This window comes from Sminthopsis crassicaudata, chromosome 6 (assembly GCF_048593235.1).
Source record: "Sminthopsis crassicaudata isolate SCR6 chromosome 6, ASM4859323v1, whole genome shotgun sequence".
Classification (NCBI taxonomy): domain Eukaryota; kingdom Metazoa; phylum Chordata; class Mammalia; order Dasyuromorphia; family Dasyuridae; genus Sminthopsis; species Sminthopsis crassicaudata.
This window is the reverse complement of record NC_133622.1, coordinates 158,977,280-159,002,377: the sequence shown is the minus strand read 5'-3', so window position 1 is coordinate 159,002,377 and position 25,098 is coordinate 158,977,280. Positions and strand designations below refer to the sequence as shown.

The 25,098-nt window shown below is 35.9% G+C and overlaps 1 protein-coding gene across 1 annotated transcript in view; it reads left to right on the top strand.

Moving 5' to 3' along the window:
- Positions 1-25,098, top strand: part of FRAS1 (Fraser extracellular matrix complex subunit 1) — a 488,324-nt gene that overhangs the window by 254,597 nt on the left and 208,629 nt on the right. Inside the window, exon 19 of the mRNA XM_074276760.1 lies at positions 6,709-6,852. Within this exon, the coding sequence (XP_074132861.1) occupies positions 6,709-6,852 (144 nt within the window). The remainder of the gene's footprint in view (positions 1-6,708; positions 6,853-25,098) is intronic.

Below are 25,098 nucleotides of genomic sequence, written 5' to 3'. Positions count from 1 at the left end.
AGATCAAGAAACAAAAGATTTTTTATATTGTCATAAAAGCATATTCCAGACTATCTGGAAAAAAAGAAGAAATGGATAAGCATTATGAGAAATAGATCTTAAACCTGCAATAGTGACATCATATATTATGGAATTAGGCTTCAGGTATCCAGACATATACTGATTTCACAAAAGGAGAGCAGATAATAGTTTATTAAGTTGCCTTAATGGTTATTTCATCCTTCAGTTATTTTTCTAAGGTTGATTTTTCTTAAGCTGGAAACATTGACTGCTAGAGTAGAAATGATGGGGATCTTGTAGGGGAATGACAGCCCTATTTTTGAATTTTTGTTAGAAGAGGAAAAACTAAGGAGTCTGATCCTTCCCCCATTTTGGGGTGAGCTTATTTCCAAGAGTACAGAGGAAGAATCCTAAGTTCCTTTAGAAGTTAGGTCAAAAAAAAAAAAAGATAGGAACTCCAAGAATGAAATTCTGAGGATGCAAGAGCAACATTTATTTTCCTCCAACAAGGAAGAAAAGGAAAGTATTGTCTAAAGAGAATGGTATGGTTGTTGTACATCTTTTGTTCTCAAAGAGGACCAATGATGTCATGAGAGTGATGTGAATTGGTTTATGCATAAATTGGATTTAAATCAAACTGAGCTGCACAAAGTCCTCAGCCTCATTCATGGTTTATGACTGATATGGAACAGAATACTTAGCCATCTAATTGGATTTCAAAGGATATATACATAAAATGGAAATAACAGGATGAATAGAAAAGCATGGAATAACCCTTTAAGAATAGATCCTCCATGAATTCTTTCTTCCCTATAGCTGAAAGTGATCTCTTCCTCTGGAAGATTCTTAGGATTCTTTGCTTAAATATCATTTTTGCCCTTATCACACTTTTTCTGATGTCATGGTCTTTTTGCCCATGTCTTTCCTTTTCCTCTTTCCCCAAGCTCCAGTGGATTGTAAGCAATTTGATTTGTCCTGGTGCCACTTAAAAGAATACTGTCAATAATGCTGATGACTTGGCAAGAAAAAGTTAGAGAGGAATATCTTAAAATCATTATTAAGAAAAAGAGGATTATCAGAAAAAAGGACAAGATTGTTAAGAATCTATGGAATATTAATGGCAGATAGAGAAAAGACAGACTTCTGCCATTTTTAATCTTTCTTCTGCTTTTGATTTGTTATGTTTTAAGGAGAATGATCTTTGCATTAGAAGGAGCAAATAAAATAAGAATAAATACCCATGAAATGTAGGGAGATACATAGTAAGTGAACATCTACATACAGTAGCTGCCCTCGATGAGTCTGAGACACCTAGCCTAGGGGTAGTAAGAGAACTGCCAAATAGGTTTGCTTTAGAACAGGGGATGTTCTACTCCAATAGAATTGAGGCCCATTTAAACTAAACTCAAGGATCTCTGTGGTCCCATAGTGACTTAGAAAATAACACATGCTTAAACATGTACTAAAAACTGGGGATACAAGGGAAAAATAATCCCTATTCTTAAGGGGCTTACTTACCAGTGCTGTGGAAAAGAGAGAAATATGTGAATTAGATATGATGAGAAAGTGGTTTTAGAATTAGGGAGCTATGAAGGATGAGGTGCTCCAGGAGTTTCTCTGCATAGCCCTGTGCTCTTTGACACTGGGGTAAAATCAGAAGCCCATTCTGGTCAAGGGGTCAGGTTACTCAGTGTCTTTTATTAGACAGTTGGGTGCTTGGGAGGCAATTTTCCAACCCTATCCGCATTGGTTTCAGCATCCCAGGTTTTTTATATTTAGTCTAAATAGATAAGAAGTGTAAGCTGTTTGCAAGTCATGACTTCCTGAGTACAAAAATGGGAGCATCTTGTGGTTGCTGAGGCAGGAAGAACCAGAAATAGGAACAGCTCATTCAGGGTGATTGGAAGGCATCTTCTTCTAGGGAGTGATTGAGGCTAAACCTGGTTCTAGAGAGTCTTAATTGATGACTAAAACATCTTCAGAGGATGCAAAGCTAACACTTTGGAATTCGGGATAAATATATACCAGAGATCTTGACTAATTGGAGCATTGGATAAGATGAAATACAATAAATATAAACGGGAAGCCTTATTCTTGGGTTAAAATGCAAGGCCAAGTGGGCAATTGTTAATTTGAAGAGGACCTGGTAGTTTTAGTGAACCACAAGTTCATTGTGAGACTTAAAACTAACATGACCTTTGGAAGCATTAGGAGTCCCGATGAACTAAGAAGGGGAAGTCTGACTACTTTTTTGTGCTTAGACTAGATTTGAGCCATTGGATTCAGTTGCTGCGATCACATTTCAGGAAAGATGCTCATGAGCTGTAAAGTTCCAGAAGCAGGTGACTAACATGATGAAGGGTTTTGAGTTCATGTCCCTTGAGGACTGATTGAAGGAACTGGGAATGCTCCTTTCAAATAAGAGATGACTCAGGGGTGACAGGATCATTTGTCTTCAAGTTCTGGAATAATTTTCACAAAGAGATAACACTCAACCTTGTTGTCTCCAGAGTATAAAACCAGAATATAGAACTAGGTAGAATTTGCAGAAGCAATTATAAGTTTGATGTTAGATACACGAGAGCTATCCAAAGGATAGCTTGGGAGATACTGTACTTTGCCTTATTGGAGAGTTTTCAAGTGAAAACTGAGTGATGACTTATTGGGTGTGTTCTGGCAGGAGGGGACAGGGTAATTCTTGTTCAGGCATGGTTTAGAATAAGGAGAGAGCAGCAGCCAGTTTGTACCAGCTCATAAGAGTTGATTGTTAAATTTTCATTGTATTCACATTGTCATCCAAAATATCCTCAGAAATCATCAAATGCCACAAATTAGGTCTTTGTTTTGTTGATTGTTTAGATATAAGAAAGTGATCTGGAAAATGCTATAAAGTAATATATACTATACTAGATTATAACATAGCCTAGTATATGATGTGATATAACATAATAAACATAATGTTATATGATATAATATCATATTATGTGATATGAGGTAATATAACATAACATAACATATAACATACTTAGAAGTGTGTCCTGCTAAGTTTCCTCTGGCATCCCCCTCTAATCTCTGGAGTACTGATAATAAAATATTTAGTAGGAGAGCCTGGTAAGAATAGATAATCTCTTTCACCTTTGAGATTCTGCAAATTATACAGCAATATTTGATCTGGTGGTGAAAATTTGATCTTTTGTGTCTTAGCAGTTACATATTTTAGTTTTTAAGTTTTATTTACAAATCTGTGTTCCTCAAAACCTGAGAGTTCCATGTGATTTGAATGAGTATTGTGAAAAAATATTGATGCTAATGACATTTTCCCATCTTATAAGATTATGAAAGTATTATATACAGCAAAGTATCCAAAGGGAAATAACCTTACTTTCTTCCTTTTTGCTCCAGTTCTCCCCAGCTCTCATTTTCCATTTAATATATATGTTATATGCTCCCAGGCTTTTTAGACCAGCATTTGTAGTTTCCACCAATATATTTCATGCCCCAAAGTGATCCTGGTCCACAGTGATTTGTGAAATGTTGTTTTATCCTATTAAATATAATCTGAGTATTATTTCCCTCCAGAACTTTTCTTACAAAACATTTTTAACCAAAGCTTTTTAAAAGATGTTTTTCTCCAGGGGGATTATTTCATCTTTATATAGGCTTAGCAGGGGAAAAATATCACCCCTCTGTTTCTAAATTTTTATATATGTTCAAAACTATCAGTCTTTGGTTATTTCCCCCCCAAAGTTTGTTTGGTTTCTCTCTGTTGTAATTAAATTTTGCTTGAAACCGAAGTCAGAATGCTTCTAGCACAAGTTTTTGTGTTATCTATCTTCTCCCCACCCACACGAATCCTGGCAGATGGTACCATGGATCACTTCTGAGATCCCTGGTAAAGGGGAGGAAACAGATTGTAAAGTTCATCTTGGGAAGACTGGTATCTGGTAGATTAGCCATTTCCAAGTTCCATTCTCAGGAATGCAGAGTGAATGATGGTTGTTACCGTTGCTAGCTTTTTAATCAGTGTTCCATTTGCTTTTCTTACCTTGCTGTACTTCTCTTGGCTTTTTGCCCAGAGGAGAAGCAGTTGAGTTTACCTGAAATCACTGCGTTTGCTTTCCACAAGCTACCTGCCAGCCAAAGAACTCATTCTACTCAGAGTCTCATTCCTCCCTTCCACTTTCCCCTCAGTGTCAGGCTTACTTAGACCTCCCCTGCCCTTGGCTAAGATCCTCCTATTTTCTCCAGTGAGCTCAGTACCTGCTGCCTGCCTTGGCAGCAGGAGGAACTCCTGCAGATGCATTCTCCTTTTAGGCACTGCTGCCTCCCTTTTGTTAGTGCTCACACCCTAAGGTGAATTTTCTTAAAAAAAAATACAAAATGTCTCATCAGCTTGGTATATGTCAAGTGAAGGGAAAGATAAATGACCTCATACATTTTGCTGTAGGAACTGAATTTCAGATTCAGGTACCAATGTGGGGTGGTGGGTGGGAGAAGCTTTTTTTCTGTACTGCTTTATGTGAGTTGGTTTGTGAGTCTCATAAAAAAGCAGCATCTTTTGCCCTTTCTAGTTTCTGTCAGAGCTAGGACAAGCTATTTGTGTTTCCTAAATACAAGGATATAATGACTCAGTTGTATCTTCAGATGCATTTGGAGTAAATATAATCAGAAATATAGCTTAAGAACTCATCTAGTACACTGTAGTACATGTAGTACTACAAACAAACCCATGTAGGAACTAATAAAATCAACAGAGAAAATATGAAATCAGTACAGAATGGTAAAATAAGTAACAGAGAAAATTGAGTAGTAATATCATTTTTACACACAGATGCTCCTGATTCACAAAGGGAGAGTCTCCACCATACACCCCAGATAAATCTTGTTTGGAATATTTGGGGATAGATCCATCTTCTGGATCCTATTTCTAGGTTTCTCCTTTTAGTTCTCTTGGTATAATCTACTGCCCCCATACTCTACCTTCTTAACCATCTTCTAACAAAGCAGCATCTGGCCAAGAGGGTGGATTTCTGGATCTTGTACAAAATAAACTTGATAAATTCCAAGCCAGAGATGGTTTGAGTCTCAGGAAGTATGTGGAATTGCCAATCTAGTCAGTACAGCTTGAAACTGAAAAGGATGAAGAAGACTGCCTGTGTTTATCCCCTAAAATTACATACTATAGAGACTGGGTTGAATGAAGGAAAATGATAGTTGAGATACCCAGAAATCCACAGGAAATAAGAAGAGAAGTAGTAATAAGAGCAATAACAATGGCTAATATTTATATAACACTTTAAGGTTCGAAGAGTATTTTACATATGCTTTGTCATGTATATATATTTTTATGTACATTTGGTCACATATATTTTGCATATATTTGATCATGTATGCATATTTCACATACATTTGATCATATATGTACTTATTTTACATATATTTGGTCATATTATATATATATATATGTTTTTTGCATGTATTTGATCTCTCTCACACACACACACACACACACACACACACACACACACACACACACAGAGTTATTTGACAATGCGTGCCCAAATGCCTGAAATTTAGACATCTAACAAGAGGAACTATAGATTCTGATACCATGGGACAAATTTGGGCTTACAAGTATCACAGACATTTGGTCAGAAGAAAGTCTTTATTATTTCCTAGCCTGCTGCTTTTTCTGATTTTCTGTCACAGAGAATAGAATTTTCTTGCATTTAAAAAAAGTGTATTATACAAGTACTGTTTAAGAATGTCTCTTGTATAATTCCCCACTTTTATGTGACTGCCTTTGTGGCTTGCCTCTTTTGGCAATGTTTTCTCAGGTACAGGGTATGTTATGGGTGGATCATAGAACTTGGTTTATGGAGATGGTGAAGGGACAGAGGTGTATGAGATTGGTCTGCTGACTGCTTGCTCTATCTCCTTGAGAATAGTTTGGAAATCATATAAATCTAGCCAAGTTTCCTTAACCACAAGATGAATATGTAAGTGCTAAAATGCAGCTCAAGGGCCATCTTCTATGGCAGGGATTCTTAGCCCATTTTGGTGTCACAGATTCCTTTGGTGATTTGGTAAAGTCTTTGGGGTTCTCAGAATAATGTTTCTAAATAATTGATGGAATTCTGACTTAAGGGTTAGTGAAAATAAGGGCATATTTTTCCCCACATTGCATTTTTCCCCATTCTTGGATACCCTGGAATCTATTATTGGACCCCTAAGTGATTTAAGGGCCTCAGTTTAAGAAGCCCTATTTCATATCCCCTGAAGTGACAGTGCCCCCCAATTGCTTTGTAATTAACAACTTTAGATTTATTCACTTTATATTTAATTATAATTTTGTTGGTTCCCTGGTTAAAATGTAAGCTTCCTGAAAGTAAGGATCATTTCATTTATTGCATATGTTGTCCCAGCAATAAATATTTTTGATTGATTGAATGCTGAGCAATTTAGCTATATCTTTTTGCTTTAATATTCTGTTTGGAGGAGAGCAGCCTCATGAATATGAGGAATGTGAATGGATCCAAAATGATTCTTGCTTGTCCAAGGGTCCTCAGAAGTCTTTAAGTGGTCAGAGAATATGCTGCCATTATTGTTGCTAAATATTCTTAGGGGTGTTTTTTGACTTGTCTAGTAATTGTGTTTCTTTCATTTGTATAATACCGATTTTAACCTTGGAATTTTTCTTTCTCCAAGTGTGCCATCCTTCATGTAGACAGTGCCAGGGTCCTACAGATTCTGACTGCATCACTTGCCATCCCCATGCTCTTCTTGTGAGTGGAACCTGCAAGACCAGTTGTAAAGAAGAACAGTACCTGAACCTTGTGGGCTACTGTGTGGGTGAGTCAAAGTCTTACTTATGGGAGCTGGGAGAATCCATCATTGCTCTAGTTCAGGAAATCCTGTCTTTCTTACACATCCACCAACAACATTCTGATACTGGTGAGAGAAGATAAGCTGTTTACTCTATTTAAATAACAATAATGGCAACACCTACTTATCAGCAAGGATATATGGGGCATCCACATTGGCCACTAGATTTAGAAGCATAAAGATTATTGCAATTTCTATTCACAGGAACCTTGTTTTCTAATATGGAGAACAAATAAGTATAATTGTTAAATATGTATAGGATAAAATAGAAATGGAATAAATGCAAATAAATACAAGGTAATTTGAGAGGAAGAGTACTGCCTGTTGTGAAAGGTATAAGACAAGATTTCCCATCTAAGGTGATACCTTTCTTCAAGAAAGTTCACTATTTATGCATTTCTTCAAATTTCCTTAATAATAATCCATTCCTTCTATTGATTATCTCCATTTTATACTGTATATATCTTATTTTGTTATAGTTGTTTGGAGTTTGTGTCCCCTATTAGACTGTGAGCTTCTTGGAAACAAGCACTGGTTTTTGTTGGTTTTATTTTGCTTTCTTTCATGAGAACTAGATAGGTAGAACACTGGGTTTCAAGTTAGGAAGGAAGACCTGCTTTTAAATTCTATCTCAGACATTGCGTGTGATTCTGAGTACATGCCTTAGTTCCTATTATAAAATGGGGAGTAATAATAATACCTATCTCCCAGTGTTATTGTGAAGATTAAATGAAATAACATAACATGATTTGCACACCTTAAAGTACTATATAAATTCTATTATTACTGTTATAGTTATTTTCATTATTATCATCATTATCACTATAGTTGTTGCCATCATTGTTCTCATCTCCAGCTCTTAACACAGTTCTTTGTTTGGAACATGGTAGGCACTTAATAAATGCTTGTTGGTTATCTGGTAACTGATTGCTACAACAATATTTGCTTCTTGATTGTTAGAATCATTAACTTCTTTCTATCAGTTACTATGCTGCATACAAAAGTAAATCAGCTACTACAAAAACTAGTGGCTTTCTCCACTCTTTAAACTCAGATTTCCAAAAGATGAGTAGGAGAAATGTAGCAAATACAAATAATGACAAAGCCCCTTTGTTAATTGTCATATTTATCCCTCTTTCTTGACCTCATCAGGGGTCTCCAAATTATTTTTTTACTCCTATTAATAAAAGTTTTTGAGAATGTGTCCCAATATGTGCAATTTACTTATATACATATACTACCATGTGAATGATCATTAATATTATAAAACATGTACACAAACAGACATTAAAATGGATAGAAGAGAAATGAAATAATACATTTAAAATAATATTTTCTTCTTAATAGGAAACATTTACTAAAACATCACTAAGTAATAGTGGTGATACTTTAGTAAACAGAGTATGATTGCATATCCTTCATTATTTTTAGAAATAATGGTCTAATATTTTATGATACAGATTCAAGGGTCAGTTTCTAAGTTCAGTTTATTTTGATATTGAGTTTTAAAACCTGTTATAGTTGAACAAATACTTTCCCAGAGATCCAGATGGAATATCCCACAAATATATAAAGATTTTTGTTGAAAGTTAGCTTGTAAATGTCCATTTTACCTGATTCTAGTCAATTGTTATTATCAACTAATTGGAAGGTATCATGTTTACACACATACATATATACATATATACATGCACAAATATATTTAGCACGAGTTGAAAGCCAACTGAAACCTCACAGGTTAAAAAATTATTTCTCTAAGCTTTTAAAAAGTGCAAGAAGGAGAGTCTATACAGATAACATATTGAAATTGTTTTTTGCTAGCCCAAGAAGAACAAGTATTTAGAAAGAGAAGGTGCCAGATATTTCATAAATGTCAGAAAGGATGAGGCTTGAGCAAAAACCATCTGATTTGGCATTTTTGAGATGAATGAATGAATAAAGTATTTAATGAGCACTTTGTGCAAATAGAAAAGTCAGTTTCTTCCCCCAAGGAACTTACCTTCTAACAGAGTAATTAACATGTGCAAAGTTTTAGTTATAAGTCAAATAGAAAGGTTCCATGGTCCTTAGGGTACAAAGGCAAAGCAAGTGTTAGAATATTTTCTTTATTTTCATTGATAAATTATATCAGTTTTTTGGTGTTAAACCATTTAATAGCACTAAGAACTTTGGTGGCAAGAACTTTCTTTCCTGGGTTTTAGGTAACTATAGTTTTTGCATCTGTAGGAGCATTTGCTAGGCTGTACGCCCATAGGGATGATGGCTCAGGGCATTGGGCCAAAAGTATTGCTATTTCCAAGGCTTCTGGATTCAGGATTCTGGGCCTTCTCCATTGGTTTTTAAGGGGAGATGATGGTCAAGGAGATTTGATGGTTTGACTTCTGCAGTGCATTCTGCTTCCTCATCATGATCTGCTTTTTTAGCCTGTTCTGTGAGTAGTAGTTGATGAATATGGTTGCCCCCTTCTCCATCGGGGTGACTTCCCCAGATAATGGCTGTGAGGGTCAGTTTGGAACAGGACCAGTGGTCTGAGGGGAGCTCCCACTCCCAGAGCTCCTATGCCTATATGCCTCTTCGTGCAGTTAGTCAGTCCAAGCTGATGATGTAGGTGAGCTCCCCTCCCTGAATAATTTCTCTGCTTAATTACAATCATAGAAGCTGGACAGGAAGTGAGTCTGTTGCTTTAGGGGACAGATCTTTCCCCAAGAATCTTGGCTCTGGATCCTGTCTGTTTCTATTTGGATTGTTAACCTTGGGGGAAAAAAACAGTTTTAGTAAAGGGGAACATAGAAATTGAGAACTGAACAGAATGAAAGGATGGAGTGACCTTGATGCACATTTAGAAAAGGGTGGATTTGTGAGGAAGAATAATGGAGTAAGATGTGCAATGCAGATTGCAACCCACCCATGTCTACTAATCCTGTGCAGCTCACTTTGTCCCAACAAAAATGAACAGAGGAGATGGAGTTCTTTTTGAAGTCCAAAGCCTACCCATCTAAAAACCATAACCTACCTGTTATGAGGGGACCAGGATTACAGGGTATGATGCACAGAGGATGGGAATGGAATTTTGCTTTCATAGCCCTGCTGCTGTGTGTGTCTAGGTCACACTGAAATTTTAACCAAAGTGAGGGGTCTATTCCTCCCAAACTAAAAAAGGTTACGAATATATGTAGTCTGGGAGGCTGCTTGTGGGAGAGGATAGATTTGGAGATTTTTTTATGGAATAATGGGTAAAGGGAGGTGGTGATGAAGTTAAGTTGGAGACAAGCCCCATGATTGGCTATTTTGGGGAGAGTGAGATGGGTCCCATCTTTCCACTTTTTAATAGATTACCCTTTGGGATTACATTCAGGGATCTAAGGCCCTACTTTGGAGACAATAAGAGGAGAATCTTACAACAGTTTTCTAACTCCCTAATCAATCATTCAGCAACATATGTAACATACCTATTATGTGTCCTGTGGACACTGGAGGTACAAAAATGAACAATAAATGAGTGCCTGCCCTCAACTGATGATAATTCCCATTTTGGCATTTTGGAAGTGTTGCAATCTGAAGATAGTAGTGATGGGACAGTGGATGGATCACTGGGCTTGGAGCCAGGAACGCCTGATTTAATCCAATTTTAGGCATTTATTATCTGGGAAAATCACCTTCTGTTTGCCTCTGTAAACTTGAGATACTAATAGCACCTCCTTATAGGGTGATTGTCATGATTTAATGAGATAATATTTGTAAAGCACACAGCATAGGACTTGGCTAACAGTAAGTACTTAATAAATACTTATTTCCTTCTTTCATTCAATCAGAAGAAGGTTCTTTGAATGCCAACATATATTTAACATTGTGCTTTTAAATAATATGGAAGATGTAGAAAAACAAAGAGCAATGCCTTCCCCCAAGAATTTATCATCTGGGTAAGGAAATAAGGCAATGGGAGCTTTTTAAGGATTGGAATTATGGTTAAAAAATTAATAGATTTTTTTCATTTTTATTCACCTTTTTCTCCCTCCTACATCTCTCTTACTGCCACAAGGGGAAAAAGAATATAAAATCCTTGTAATAAATAAGTATAGTCAAGTAGAATGAATTCTATTTCAGCCACATCCAAAGAATGTGTTTTTCTTTCTCCATTTAAATTCTTATCTCTGTGTCACAAGGTGGACAGCGTCCTTCATCATCATCTGCAATCAAGACTGATTCATATGCTGATCAGAGTTCTTAAGTGATTATGATTATATTTGTTTGAGTTTGGTTTATTTCTGACAGTTATAAAGATTGTTGAGATAAAACAGTGTGTCTTACTGAACTTGGTGCCCCTAGATAGTACAGTAAATAGCAGGCTGGACCTGGGATCAAGAAAGCCTGCATTCAAGTATGACTTCAGATAGTTATACAAGGCACTTATCTTCTGTTGGTCTCAGTTTCCTTGTCTGAAATATCATTATTATCACTACTTCTCAGGGTTGTTTGAAGATGAAAGAAAATGATATTAATTAATTTGAGATTTAAAAAACCTCAAAGCACTTTGTAAATGTTGGCTATTATTATCGTCATTATTAATTCACAAATATGTTATAAGAATGAATGAAATATGTGCAGGGAAGATGAGGGAGGGTATTCTAGGCTGGCAGAACAGTGTGAGTCATAACATTGGGTGGGAATGTCCATGTCACATGTTTTTGAGCAAAGGATATCACAGTGAATATTCTGTTAAAGAAAGATTAATCTGGTAGAGGTATAAGATAGATAGAGACAATAATAGGTGATCAGAAGGGGGAAACCAGTTAAAATGCATCAGCTCATATGCTTGTTGGGTGAGATAGTAAGTTCCTGAAGTAAAGTGTTGGGCTATCCTTCTCATATCTTTAATGTAGACTTTCCATTTGAAATCCATTCTGTGCTGCAAATACATACTTTTTTGTACTTAATAGTATTTTTTTAGATTACATGTAAAGATAATTTTTTTCTAAACATATTTCCACATTTATCATGCTGCACAAGAAAAATCGGATCAAAAAGGAAAAAAAATGTGAAGAAAAAAAAAAGCAGGCAAACAATAGAAAAAGGTGAAAATACTATGTTGTGATCCACATTCAGTTCCCTCAGTTCTTTTTCTGGATGCAGATAGCTCCTCTCCGTTACAAGTCTTTTGGCATTGTTGAATCACCTCATTGTTGAAAAAAGCCAAATCCATCAGGATTGATCATCACATAATCTTGTTTCTGTGTATGATGTTCTCTTGGTTCTACTAATTTCACTTAGCATCAGTTCATGTAAGTCTCTCCAGATCTCTCTAAAGTCATCATCCTGCTGTTCATTTCTTATAGAACAATAATATTTCATTACATTCATATCCCATAAATTGTTCAGCCATTCCCTAACTGATGGGCATCCATTCAATTTCTAGTTCCTTGACGCGTAACATGTGGGCCCTTTCCCCTTTTTATAATCTTAGAGATAGTTTTCAACATTCATTTTTCTAAGATTTTGAGTTCTAAATTTTTCTCCATCTTTCCCTTTCTTTCACTCTCCCCAAGATAGTAAGCAATCTGATATTGGTTATATATGTACAATCAAAATGCATATATTTTAATGTATTCACCAAAGTATGTGAGGTAATTTTTATGAAGCAGTATATAGAATTTTTATGTAAGGAGAAAGGGAATAGATTAAAGTTTCAAAATAATGACAAAATGATGATAATAATAGCGAACATTTATGTAGTACTTATTATTACAGTTTGCTCCTTTCTCCATCAATTAGGGGATTGGAGGAGTCATTATATCTCTGAGGTTGCTGGAGGTCAGGAATATAGAGAATTGTAGGACTAAATTAAATGAAACTCTAGCCTTATATAAGTAAAATCCAGTCACAGTTCAAAGGACTGAACATACTCTGGTGTTTCTGGAGATTTGTTGTATTCAATTCTGGTTTGGACTTTGGAGCCCTCTGCCTAGGGCTCAGAAATAATTTTCTTCTACAGATATTATTGTAGTCTTTTTGGTTGTGGTGGGATTTGACTTGTAATTCTTTTCATTGACCTTTTCTAGGAACTCATTGACCCTCAAGTATGTTTTCCCATTCAAGTAATTCCCCTTTAACCATATTCTTGCCCCTGCCCTTGGTACCATGCTTTTTTATTATATAGAAGAATTTAAAAAGATGAGTCCTTTTTCAGTGCTTCTTTTGCCCAATGTCTCAAACTTCTTTTTTTATAGGAGATGCTGGCTCAGTTATATACATGATGAGCCAAGAGAATTTTAAAATCTTTTTATTTATAAGTATCCTAAGAAGTACCATATTTTGATAGAGAAGGGAATATACATTTATAGAGCACCTACTATGTGTCAGGCACTGCACTTTTAAAAAATATATATTTATTTAATTTTTAATTTATGAAATAGAACAAGCATTTCTATTATATAGTATAATATGAAACTGCAAATCTATTATGTACAACTTACCATTCTTATAAAATATATGCTAAAGTTAGCCTTAGATGGGTGTATGTATATATATATATATATATATTATAAAAGAGTATGTACAGAAGGATTTTACATACATACACATATATAAATCATTCTATATACACTTCTATTTACAAATTCTTTTTCTTGATGGAGATTACATCTTCCTTTATATATCATATGACTTGCTCAAAATTGTTTTTAAAAAAATTTGTTGTTACTGTATACAAAACTCTTTTGGTTCTGCTCATTTCATTTTTCATTATTTTATGCAAGTTTTTCTGTGTTTTTAAAAAAATCACCCAGATCTTCATTTGTTATAATCCAGTAGTATTTCATCATGATCACATTCCACAACTTATTCACATATTCCCTAATATTACCAGTTCTTTGCCATCAGAGAGAAGTACTATACATATTTTAGAACATTTAGTTTTTTATTTCTTTTCCACTAGTCACCTTTGTAAAATAAATTTAATAGTGGTATTGCTGAATCAAATAATATAGATAATTTAATAGCTCTTTGGGAATAATTTCAGATTGCTCTCCAAAATCAGTTCACAATTAGTATTTCCATTTTTCAGGTCGAGGAAGCTAAAATAAAGAATGGTTAAGTGAAATAAATATTTGAGTCTGGATTTGAACTCAGGTCCCATGCTCTATTCAGTGTTCCATCAACTGCCTCTGTTGAAGACACACTAGAGAATAGTTCAGCTTCTGGAGGGCTATTAGTAGAATGTATTTTTTCTGTCACTGGACCTTGTTTAGATCTTGACAAATAGAATGTTCATTATTGTGTTTTTCTAGTTTGTTTCTAGTATGGAAAATAGCTTATTCATATAATTGTAACTCCTTAAATGCTGTATGAAATGCTATTTTCAGAGACTCTTCATTGCTGTTAATTGTATAAAAAGGAATATATTACATTTAATTTATCATGCAAATAATATCAACATCCTTGGATGTATATCCAGTGATTTCATTGTACTTTTTTTTCCTGTGAATATGACATCTTATTGCAATGTACCCATTCTTCAGCCTCCCACTTCTACTGTTATATACCAAAATGTATCAAGCAAAAGTTTTTATTTTGTGAAGCTTAGGCCAAGACTGAAAAATCCCAACAAAGACAAATTATTCCAAAAAAAGAGGAAAAATGCAACAGATATAATACATGCAGCCATTGAAATACTTTCATCTACTCAGTATGAATATTCTCTTTATAGTTTTTATAAAATAAATTATCTCTTTGCTCCTAGCAATCAGCAAAATATTCCAAAGCCTTGGGTTATTATTACTTTGGTCTTGCAACTATCATGTTATTTCTCCTCCTCATAGAAAAGAGTGAAAATTAAAGAAGAAAACATAGACAAGGGTAAGGGAGAATAATACTTATGATTGAAGAAATGGATTGTTGGGGAAATTTCTTTTTTTTCTTTCCTTATCCTGTTTATATATTGTTTCTACATATTTTTATTGTTTTTTTTTGCTTATATATATATATACACATCAAAATTTTTAGTACACATTTCTTTCTGAATCATATTGGGTTAGAAGAGGAAAATCAGAACAAAAGGGAAAAATAATAAGAGAAAAAAACAAGAAAAAGGAAAAAAAGGAACTGCATATGTTGGGAAATTTCTTCTGTAGCTATTTGTTAAATGACTGCCATGTGTAGAGCTCTGAGGCAGCTCCTACATAAGGTTTGAAATTTACAGATAAAACATGGTTATTTTTGGAGGAGATCAGTGCTAAGGAACTTGTCTCCAAGGTCTCAGACTAGATTTGAACTCAGGTGTCTTGCTCTCTTGGGACTAGTCAAGGCATATGCGACTGGTGCAAATTTCTACAGTTCAAAATAATCCATTAGAGTTGCTGAGAAGTTGAAATTAAGTGCTTCATAAGGAGGAAGTGATCATTTTTGTATAGGAGTGTCAGGAAGGGTCACCTGGCAGATATGGCATTTAAGATGAATAGGCAGAGGTGGTAGCAGCCCAGCTCTAGAAAACATCATGAGTAGACATATGGAAGTAACCACAAATGGGTCATGCATGGGAGTGATGAGTAATCTAATTAGGTTCAAGTAGAGAGTAATGCATAGTGGAGTAGCAAGAAAAAATTTGTGGAGATGTACTGATTATAAAGGGCTTTGAACCCTCAGGCAAAGGAGTTTGGGCTTTCCCTCATATGCCGGAAGGGATCCTAGAAAGGTTGTGAGTAAAAGGAATGGGATGACATGACCAGATCTGTGTCTGTAAAGAAGCCTCCCTTACGTGACTTCTTGGATCTGTGTCTCTAAGGAAGCATCCCTTACTGTGACTTCCCGGATCTATCTCTAAAGAAGCATCCCTTAGTGTGACTTCCCATGCAGGAGGACTGAGGATACCACCTGAATCATAAGGCAGTATGGATGCCCTTCCCTTGTGAGAAAGTTCTGTAAACTGAGAAAGAATAAATGATGTTAGATTGTCTTGAGAGCCATGCATTGCCTGTTTAAGAAGCTTGCTAACAAATGTATTTTGCTTGTTAACAATTGTATTTCATCCATAAGCACCTTTTAGAGTCTCATGATGATTTTCCCTTCCAATTCATTGTTATCGGTGTTTTTAAAAAGAAAGGGCCTGGAAAATGTAGGTACAAGAGATATTTATTAGAGACAATTAGAGGTGTTTATTAGTGGTCAGAGTTGGGGGAAAGAGTTCTCCTTTTTTCTCCCTGTTTTTTATCTTCACCTTTCCTATTTTTGTTTGTAAAGGAGATAGAAAGTACAAAGAATTAACAGACGTGTATTACTTTGTACAAGCCACTGTTCTTGGCTTTGAGGATACAGTGATAGCAATCCAACATTTTCTGCCCTGAAGGGAGTTTACATTTTGCTGGGAAGAATTAAGCTTGTGCAGGGAGTGCAAAGTATATACAAAGTCTATACAAGAGGGAGTATGCTGATAATTCCGGGGAGCACAGGAGAGCTTATGTGGGAGGTGGTGGCTGAGTGGTACTTTGAAAGAAGCTAGGGAGTGGATGAAGATGGAGATGAGACTGAAAGGAGGACATTCCAGGAATGGCAGATTTTTGGACAAATGTCTGGAGTTTTTGGAATGAGTATTTGGAGGAAGAAGCAGAAGGCTAGTTTGATGGAAACACAGTATGTTGAAATAAGACAGGAGAGGTCTGTGAAACCCAACTTACCAATAATTGTGTGCTAAAATTTAAAATCTATTTTATTTGTTTATTTTTGGAGGAGATCAGTGTTAAGGAGCTTGTCTCCAAGGTCTCAGACTAGATTTGAACTCAGGTCCCCTGCTCTACCTATTATCCCTGAATTTTATCTTTTTCTTTTCTTTTTCTTTTTTTTCCTGAGGCTGGGGTTAAGTGACTTGCCCAGGGTCACACAGCTAGGAAGTGTTAAGTGTCTGAGACCAGATTTGAACTCGGGTCCTCCTGAATTCAAGGCTGGTGCTCTATCCACTGCGCCACCTAGCTGCCCCCCTGAATTTTATCTTAAAGACAAAACAAGCCCCTGATGATTTTTGAGCATGACAGGTAATATCTGGGTTTCAGGATATCTATTTGTCATCTCTGTGGAGAAAGGGAAGAAAATGGAAGCAGGGAGACCTATTAGGAAGCTTTTGAAATAGACCCTATGAGAGGTGATGAGAGACTGAAGTAAAGCTAATCATGTTTTCATAACACTACCAAGTAATGAATAATATTCTGCTGTGTATCATTGTTATTCGTGTCTCTGTCTTGCCCTTGCAACAAGATTGTGATATCAGCTCCTTGGAGCCCAGGGCTGTCTCATTCATCTCTGTATCCCCTTCAGTGTCTCTCACAATGCCCTATTCATAGAAAGGATTCAATAAATATTTATTGAATTTATTAAATTTTAGAAAGAACCTGGAGAGACCTCAACTTGTATTTTCTGCTGCTAGATATGGCCATCTATGAGCCAAGTTATAAATAGTCGTGGACCACCATCTTGCTATAGAGGCAACCATGATGTCATGGAGACAGCAATGAACTGAAAGGCAAGAGATCTGGACTCTAGTCTCAACTCTGTCACCAGTTCACTGTAGAATCATGGGCAAATGTCTTTTCACCTTGTAAGCCCCAATTTTCTCATTTATAAAATGAGAATTTGACCTGTAGGTTTGTCAGGACCTTGTCAGCCGTAAAATTTTATGATTCTAGTCTGAGATAATGATGAGTGGAGAAATAAGAAGAATGATGATGGCAGCCATTATGGATGGGACATTGAAATTCTACTAATCCTATTCTGTAAGACCCAGCTGAAATACTGTCTCTTCTCTGATGGTTGTTTCCAACCACAGTGATCTCTCATTTCTCTGAAAAGATACAATATGTAAATAGAGTTAAATTCATTTTAAGAAGGACTTTAGGGAGTGGGAAGGAGGGAAAAATTTGGAGCAAAAGGTTTTGCAAGGGTCAATGTTGAAAAATTAACCATGCAAGTGTTTTGTAAATAAAAAAGCTTTAATAAAAATAAAGAATGACTTTAACAATCTACAAAACATCCAGAAGGGGTGAAAGGACCACCCCTTCATAAGCCATACTATACATTGATTGACCAAAGGACCTGGGACTGTTTAAACTGAGGAAGATTTAAAAAATAAATAAATAAATAAATAAATAAAAACTGAGGAAGATAAAGTTTGGGGGAGGAGGGAAGCTGATGGCTTCATTTTCAAGAGTTTGAAAGGCTTTCATATGGAAGAGGGATTAGTCTTGTGCTACTTAATCCCAGAGGACAGAAATAGGAAAGAAGAAAATAAGCATTTATTAAGCACATACTATGTACTAGGCACTGTGCTAAGTACTCCACAAATATCTCATTTAATCTTTACAATAACTCTGTAAGGTAGGTGCTGTTATCATCTCCATTTTATAGTTGAAGAAGCTGAGGCAGATAGAGATAAAAGGATTTGTCCAGGATGTTTCGCCACTTAATTACCTCTGTATAGGAGCAATTCTTTTTTTTTTTTTTTTTTTTTTTTTTAAGTCAAAGGATATGCATGGATTTATTTTAATTTATTTTTGACAATAATAACTTTTTAATTTCAAAACACATTCAAAGATAATTTTCTTTTCTTTTTTATTTACTCATTTATTTATTAAAGATTTTTATTTTCAAAACATATGCATGGATAATTTTTCAACATTGACCTTTGGAAAAATCTTGTGTTCCAGATTTTCCCTTCTTTCCCCTACCCCTCCCTAAGATGACAAGTATATGTTGAACATATTTAAAATATATATGTTGGGGCAGCTAGTTGGTGTAGTAGATAGAGCACCAGGCCTAAAGTCAGGAGGACCTGAGTTCAAATCTGGCTTCAGACACTTCCTGGCTGTGTGACCCTGGGCAAGTCACTTAACCCCAATTGCCTCAGGGGGGAATATATATATGTATATATATATATATATATATATATATATATATGTGTGTGTGTGTGTGTGTGTGTGTGTGTGTGTGTGTGTGTGTGTGTGTTTGTTAAATATGTTTAAAAGTGCTAAATCCAATATATGTATACATATTTTATACAATTATTGTATTGCACAAGAAAAATCGGGTCAAAAAGAAAAAACATAAGAAAGAAAACAACATGCAAGCAAACAACAAAAAGAGTGAAAATACTGTGTTATGGTTCACACTCAATCCCCACAGTCCTCTCTCTGGGTGCAGATGGCTCTTTTCATCACAAGATCACTGGAATATCTGAATCACATCATTGTTGAAAAGAGGCACATCCATTCTGATGGAAGTGGAAATCTTCAACATAAAGAAGATCCAATTCACTTCCAGTTGATCAATGATGGACAGAAACAACTACACCCAGAGAAGGAACACTGGGAAGTGAATGTAAATTGTTAGCACTACTGTCTATCTACCCAGGTTACTTACACCTTCGGAAGCTAATAATTAGTGTGCAACAAGAAAATGGTATTTACACACATATATTGTATCTAGGTTATATTGTAACACATGTAAAATGTATGGGATTACCTGCCATCGGGGGGAGGGAGTGGAGGGAGGGAGGGGATAATTTGGAAAAATGAATTTAAAAAAAAAAAAAAAAAAAAAAAAAGAAAGAAAAGAGGCACATCCATTAGAATTGATCCTCATACAGTATTGTTGTTGAAGTGTATAATGATCTCCTGGTCCTGCTCATTTCACTCAGCATCAGTTCAGGTAAGTCTCTCCAGGCCTTTCTGAAGTTATCCTGCTGATCATTTCTATAGAAATGTAATATTCCATAACATTCATATACCATAACTTATTCAGCCATTCTCCAACAGATGGGCATCCACTCAGTTTCCAGTTTGCAAAGATAATTTTCAACATTCACCTTTGCAAAACCCTGTGTTCCAAATTTTTTCTCTTTTCCTTCCCTCCACCCCCTCTCTTAGACAGCAGGTAATTCAATATATGTTAAAACATATGCAATTCGTCTATACATATTTTTCACAATTATCATGCTGCACAAGAAAAATCAGATCAAAGAGGAAAAAAAAGTGAGAAAGGAAACAAGCAAACAATAACAAAAATGGTGAAAATACCATGTTGTGATCCACATTCAATCCCCTTTCTGGATGCAGATGGTTCTCTCCATCACAAGTCTGTTGGAATTGGACTGAATCACTTCATTGTTGAAAAGAGCCATGTTGGAGCAATAATATTGATATAAAATATCAAATTCATAAAATATCAAATTGATATAAATTCAAAGAGGCAAATATTGGCTCCATATAAGGAAAACATTTTTCATAATTAGAGGTGTCTGAAAGTAGAATGGGCTATTTCGGGGGCTTGTGAAGTTCCTTTTTCTGGAAGTCTCCAAGAAGAGATTGTCAGGGTGTATTGCAGAGGGAGTGAGTGATGTGGGGAATGTTCAGGAGGACTAGCAGCTCAGATATGAGAGCTTACCAGACCTTTTTCGGGGCTCCTCATGTACCTTTGGTATCCACCTGTCACCTAACTCTAACTTGTGCACTGTGATCACACACTGCTAAAATTGTCTTGGCAGATAGGTTAAAACCTGGCTGAGGATAACAACAAATTTCTGATCCATCATTGAACTAGAGGGATGCCTACCGAAGCATATGCAGATTTTCTCTGGCAGATTGAGTAGACGAGGACAATTTGTTCCAGAAGCTCTGAAGGTGGCTGAAGCCGGCTCTGTGGTGTGCTTGAAACTTGGTCGGGCATGGAAAATGCCAAGGGCATCCACTGCATCCGGGGCCATTGCCAGTTATCTTGATTTTTGTTCAGCCACTGGACTTTGAAGACCTGAGAAGAGAGAATGAGAGTGATGAATATGCAACTTTGCCTTACTTAACTAAATCCAATTCATGTGCAAGTCAAATTGTTACCCTGAATTATAATTGGTCCTCTTCAAAAAATGGACAATGAGAAAGAGAGGCAAGTTGGGCTATGTGACATCTGAGGTCTCTTTCATGGGAGAAATTGAGGATGATTACTTGGGAAAGTGAATGCTTGTGAGGAGATATGGAATGCCAACTGTTTGAAAGACTAAAATGTGAAAGAATTAGATTTATTGTGTCTGGCTCCAGAGGGAAAATATAAGAGCAATTGTTACTGGAAGTTGCCAAAATGCAAATGTTGGCTCCATTCCGTGAGCTTTAATATTGCCTATTTTCCCTTACTTGGTGAGTACCATCTAGTGCCTAGTGTTACTGGAGGAGGGTTGCTGTGATGGAAGAAATGCTGATTTTAGAGTCGAATCACATGGAAATCTCAATTTAGCTATTTACCTTATACAAGTATATGATCTTATACAAGTCATATAGCCTCATTGGACTTGAATTTTCTCATCTATGAAAGGCACTGGTTGGATCAGATGATTGCAAGAGTTCCTTGTGATCTCTGACTTATTTTAGAACCTCATCTATAAATAGTGTATTTTGACTTTCTTAGTTGGTGAATTAAATGCTACCCCTCCTGCAAAAGCCTTTCTTTCCTTTCCTTTGAAAACCCCTCCTAATTATATTTTGAATTCCCTTTCTGCTCAGAGCTTTGAAAAATCTCAGATTGCTATATGAAATGCTTAGTGGATTATTAATTATTAAATATTCAGAAAATAAAAATAACACGTGTTGGAATGTAATACTTATGATTTTTTCTTTTTCAAAAGATACCAAATTAAAAAAAAAAAAACATCGCATGTGTGTATTTTCTTTTTTTTTTTTATGGAAGATTCACTGAAATCCAATGGAAGGCATCACATTAAGCGGCTACCAGATTGAACATAGAGACAAAATAGAATGGACTGATCTATGTGGGAGACAAATCCTTTTTCCCTTTGATTAGTGGATACGACAGTGGTTTTCTTTTCTTTCTTTCTTTTTTTTTTTTTCAAAGCAGCTTTTCCTAGAAACCTAGAAAGAAAGCAAAACACAAAAACTTAAAAATGAATGGAATAATAGAACTCTAATGTAACTGAGGTCACAGCTCAGCTTGAATATCATAACTTGCATCTTTTTTTTTCTTTGCCTAATTCTACCAAAATAATCCTTCCTGAAAACCTGCTTACTTTACCCATTGCCTTTTTTCTTCCCTTTCACTGCAGTACTTCTAAAGTTAACTTAGCCTGCTACAGGATATATAGTAGGTACTGAATGAATGACTTAAAGAAAGGAGGTTAGATATTTAAGGGACTGTCTGCAGAGAAAAAGGAAACCAAATCTCACTTCTTTAGGAATATACATTTACAAACACTTGGGTCTTTTATTCCTTTCCCACCTTGTAAAGGACACAGTATGACTTTTGACAGGTGCTACTCTGTTTTTATAGTCAGGATATATTTGGCAACCATCTCTCTTTCTCTTTCTCTCTCTTTTATCTTTTCTTTCTTCTTTCTTCCTTTCTCTCTTTCTTTCTTTTCTCCCTTCCTTTCTCTCTTTTCTTCCTTCCTTTCTTTCTTTTCTTCCTTCCTTTCTCTTTTTCTCTTTCTTTCATTTCTTTTCCCTTTCCTTTCCATTTCCTTTTCTTTCCTTCTTTTCTTTTCTTTCTTTCCTTCTTTCCTCCCTCCTTTCCCTCCCTTCTTCCCTCTCTCCCTCCCTCCCTTCCTTCCTTCCTTCTCTCCCTCCCTTCCTTTCTTTCTCTCTCTCTCTCTTTCCCCCTCTCCCCCTGCCTCTTTACCTCCCAACCTCTTTTCCTTCTTTTCCTTCAGTTTGTTTGTCTGACATCTGTCTAGTTTATAAATATAATTTGTGTGTTATTTTTGATATTACATTATTATCACTACTACCTTTTACATATATAGTTTGCATAGTGTTTTTCTAAACACTCACAAATAGCATCTCTTAGTAAGAAATCATGGAAGGATGTGTGTGTGTGTGTGTGTGTGTATGTGTGTGCACACATGAGATTTGCTAATTCCTGTTTTGCAAATTCAAAATCAAAGTTCAGAGATACCAAGTGTTTTTAGATCTGAAGCTGGAGGAACTTGAACCATGGGTCCATGGAATCTAACCTAGAATCGTATATGTTAATTCAGGATTAGGAACAACAGTACAATCCAGTTTGATCTCCTATGCAATCCTCTCCATTGCACTTTGTTATAATAATTATGCCATGATGATGTTATTTCTTTCTCTTAACTCTGTTCTTATTATTAGTTTTCCTTCTCTTTTTTACTTCCCAGTTACCTTTTAATTTCTCTTCTTTCCCTCAGGTTTATTCTTTTCTTTCCACATTTATTTTTCTCTCTTCTCTGTTCTGTTTTCTTCCCCTTTGTTCTCTTTATTGTGGTCTTTCCTCCCTTGCATCTATTTTCTTATTTTGACTCCTCTGCTTGTTACCCTCCCTTCTGTTATTTGAAAGATGATTTGCATTCCTCTCTTCTCTCTGGTACCTTCATTGATGGTCTCAGCTCTGTTCGTCTGGTTTATATTTCATTTCAGAGGCTCCTCTTTCTACTGAAGACAGCCTGAATGTTTCAAAGCATCCATTTCTTTCTGAATTTTTTTTTAAATGGAAGTTGTGACCTTAATTTAAAATAGGGCATTTTTTTTAAAGGAAAGAATTTGCATTTTTCTCTTGTATGTGATTTTTATAAAGCAAGTTTGCCCACTTATTTTTAAGTTTAATCGGCATTATTAATACTTTACTAAGTCTAGATAATCCTTAAAACAATAAATCAAACCTTGAGCTTAAATCTGTTGATTTCTGAGGTGTAAATATTCACTTTGAAAAACAGAATAATTGGCTCTCATCAGCCTTTTTTAACTAGCTTTAGCCCTGTTTCTGCTTAAGGACACTTCTAATTTCAAATCCATGATCTGGAGATACCCAGTCATTTGTGGACAGGTTACCGGTTGACATTGATGAAGGAGCTTCCATACCAGAGTCCCCTTCACTGAGACATCGCAGTTCTGAACAATAACAACAGAAAGTCTACATTTATATCTGACTTTAGTATCTTTAAAGAAGTGCATTTGCAATAATCCCAAGGAAGGAAGCAGTGGGAGTATATTGTAGATAAGAAAGTGGGAGTATTTTGTAGATAAGGAAACCAAGCTTTAGAAAGTTTAATCAGTATGCCCAAAGGCCTATAACTAGAAAGTGACCTGGTACCTGGATTGGAGTCAGAGGCCCTGGCTGTCAGTCTTGGTTCTGCTTCTTCCCAGAACACCATGGGAGTCATTGGACTCTGGTTCTCCATTTCCTCATCTATAATATAAGAATGGAACAAGATCTCCTTTGTGGTCCAAAAATCTTTTATGCTTAAATTATAACTCTAAGCCAAGCTGCTTCCTAATAGCATTTTCATGCAAAGAAGAAACTGCTGAATGTGCTCTCAGGATGACAGGATTTCGAAGTCAGCCTTTCTGCAGCATGCATGTAGATTTCTTAGTGTGTTGGGACAAACCTACAGAATGCAGTAAATTACTGAGAAAACATGGACTTTTGCAAAAGTGATAGCCCGTGGTAGGCACTTAATAAATACTTATTGACCGTGACTGGCTGTAGTGTGTACCCATGGTGAAATCCTGAGTTGGGCTTCAGATTTATGGAGAAATGGGAGAAGAGAACAGGATTCATGGGCAGAAATGGCTATGATGGTGGCAGCCTGCCCATGATGCCCATTTCCTAGTTCTGTGATCCATGAGATATTTGCAGCACACTGGCACATAGTACCAAATTGGCTGGTAATTACTATACCAACTTTACACCCTGTGCAGATTATGTATTATATGGACATTCTGTTAATAGGTTTTTACTAAGTATCTACTATGTACCAAGTGATGTGGATTCAAAAAAACACAAAAAAGATGATAAATTGGGACAAGAATATTTTTGAAGAATGAAACAAACACAGCTGAGGGTATGAAAATCCATCAAGCAGGAATCCCAAACTAGCAGTCAACCAAGAAAGGAGCAAACATTTATTAAATGTTCACTACATGCCAGGTATTGCGCTAAGTACATTACAAATACAATCTCCTTTGAGTCTCATAATGACTCTGGGAGTTTGGTACTATTATTCTAATTTTATTTTTGAGGAAACTGAGACAGGTAAATGGAAGTTAAGTGATTTACCCAGTGTCACCAGCTAGGAAGTGACTGACACTGAATTTGTAATTGGAGGAGACCTCCAGGTACAACAATCTATCCATCATACCACCAATTGCATCCCTCTTCCAGTATTCAGTTTTTTTTATAGGGAAATACAGAATTACAACACCTTTGTAAAAA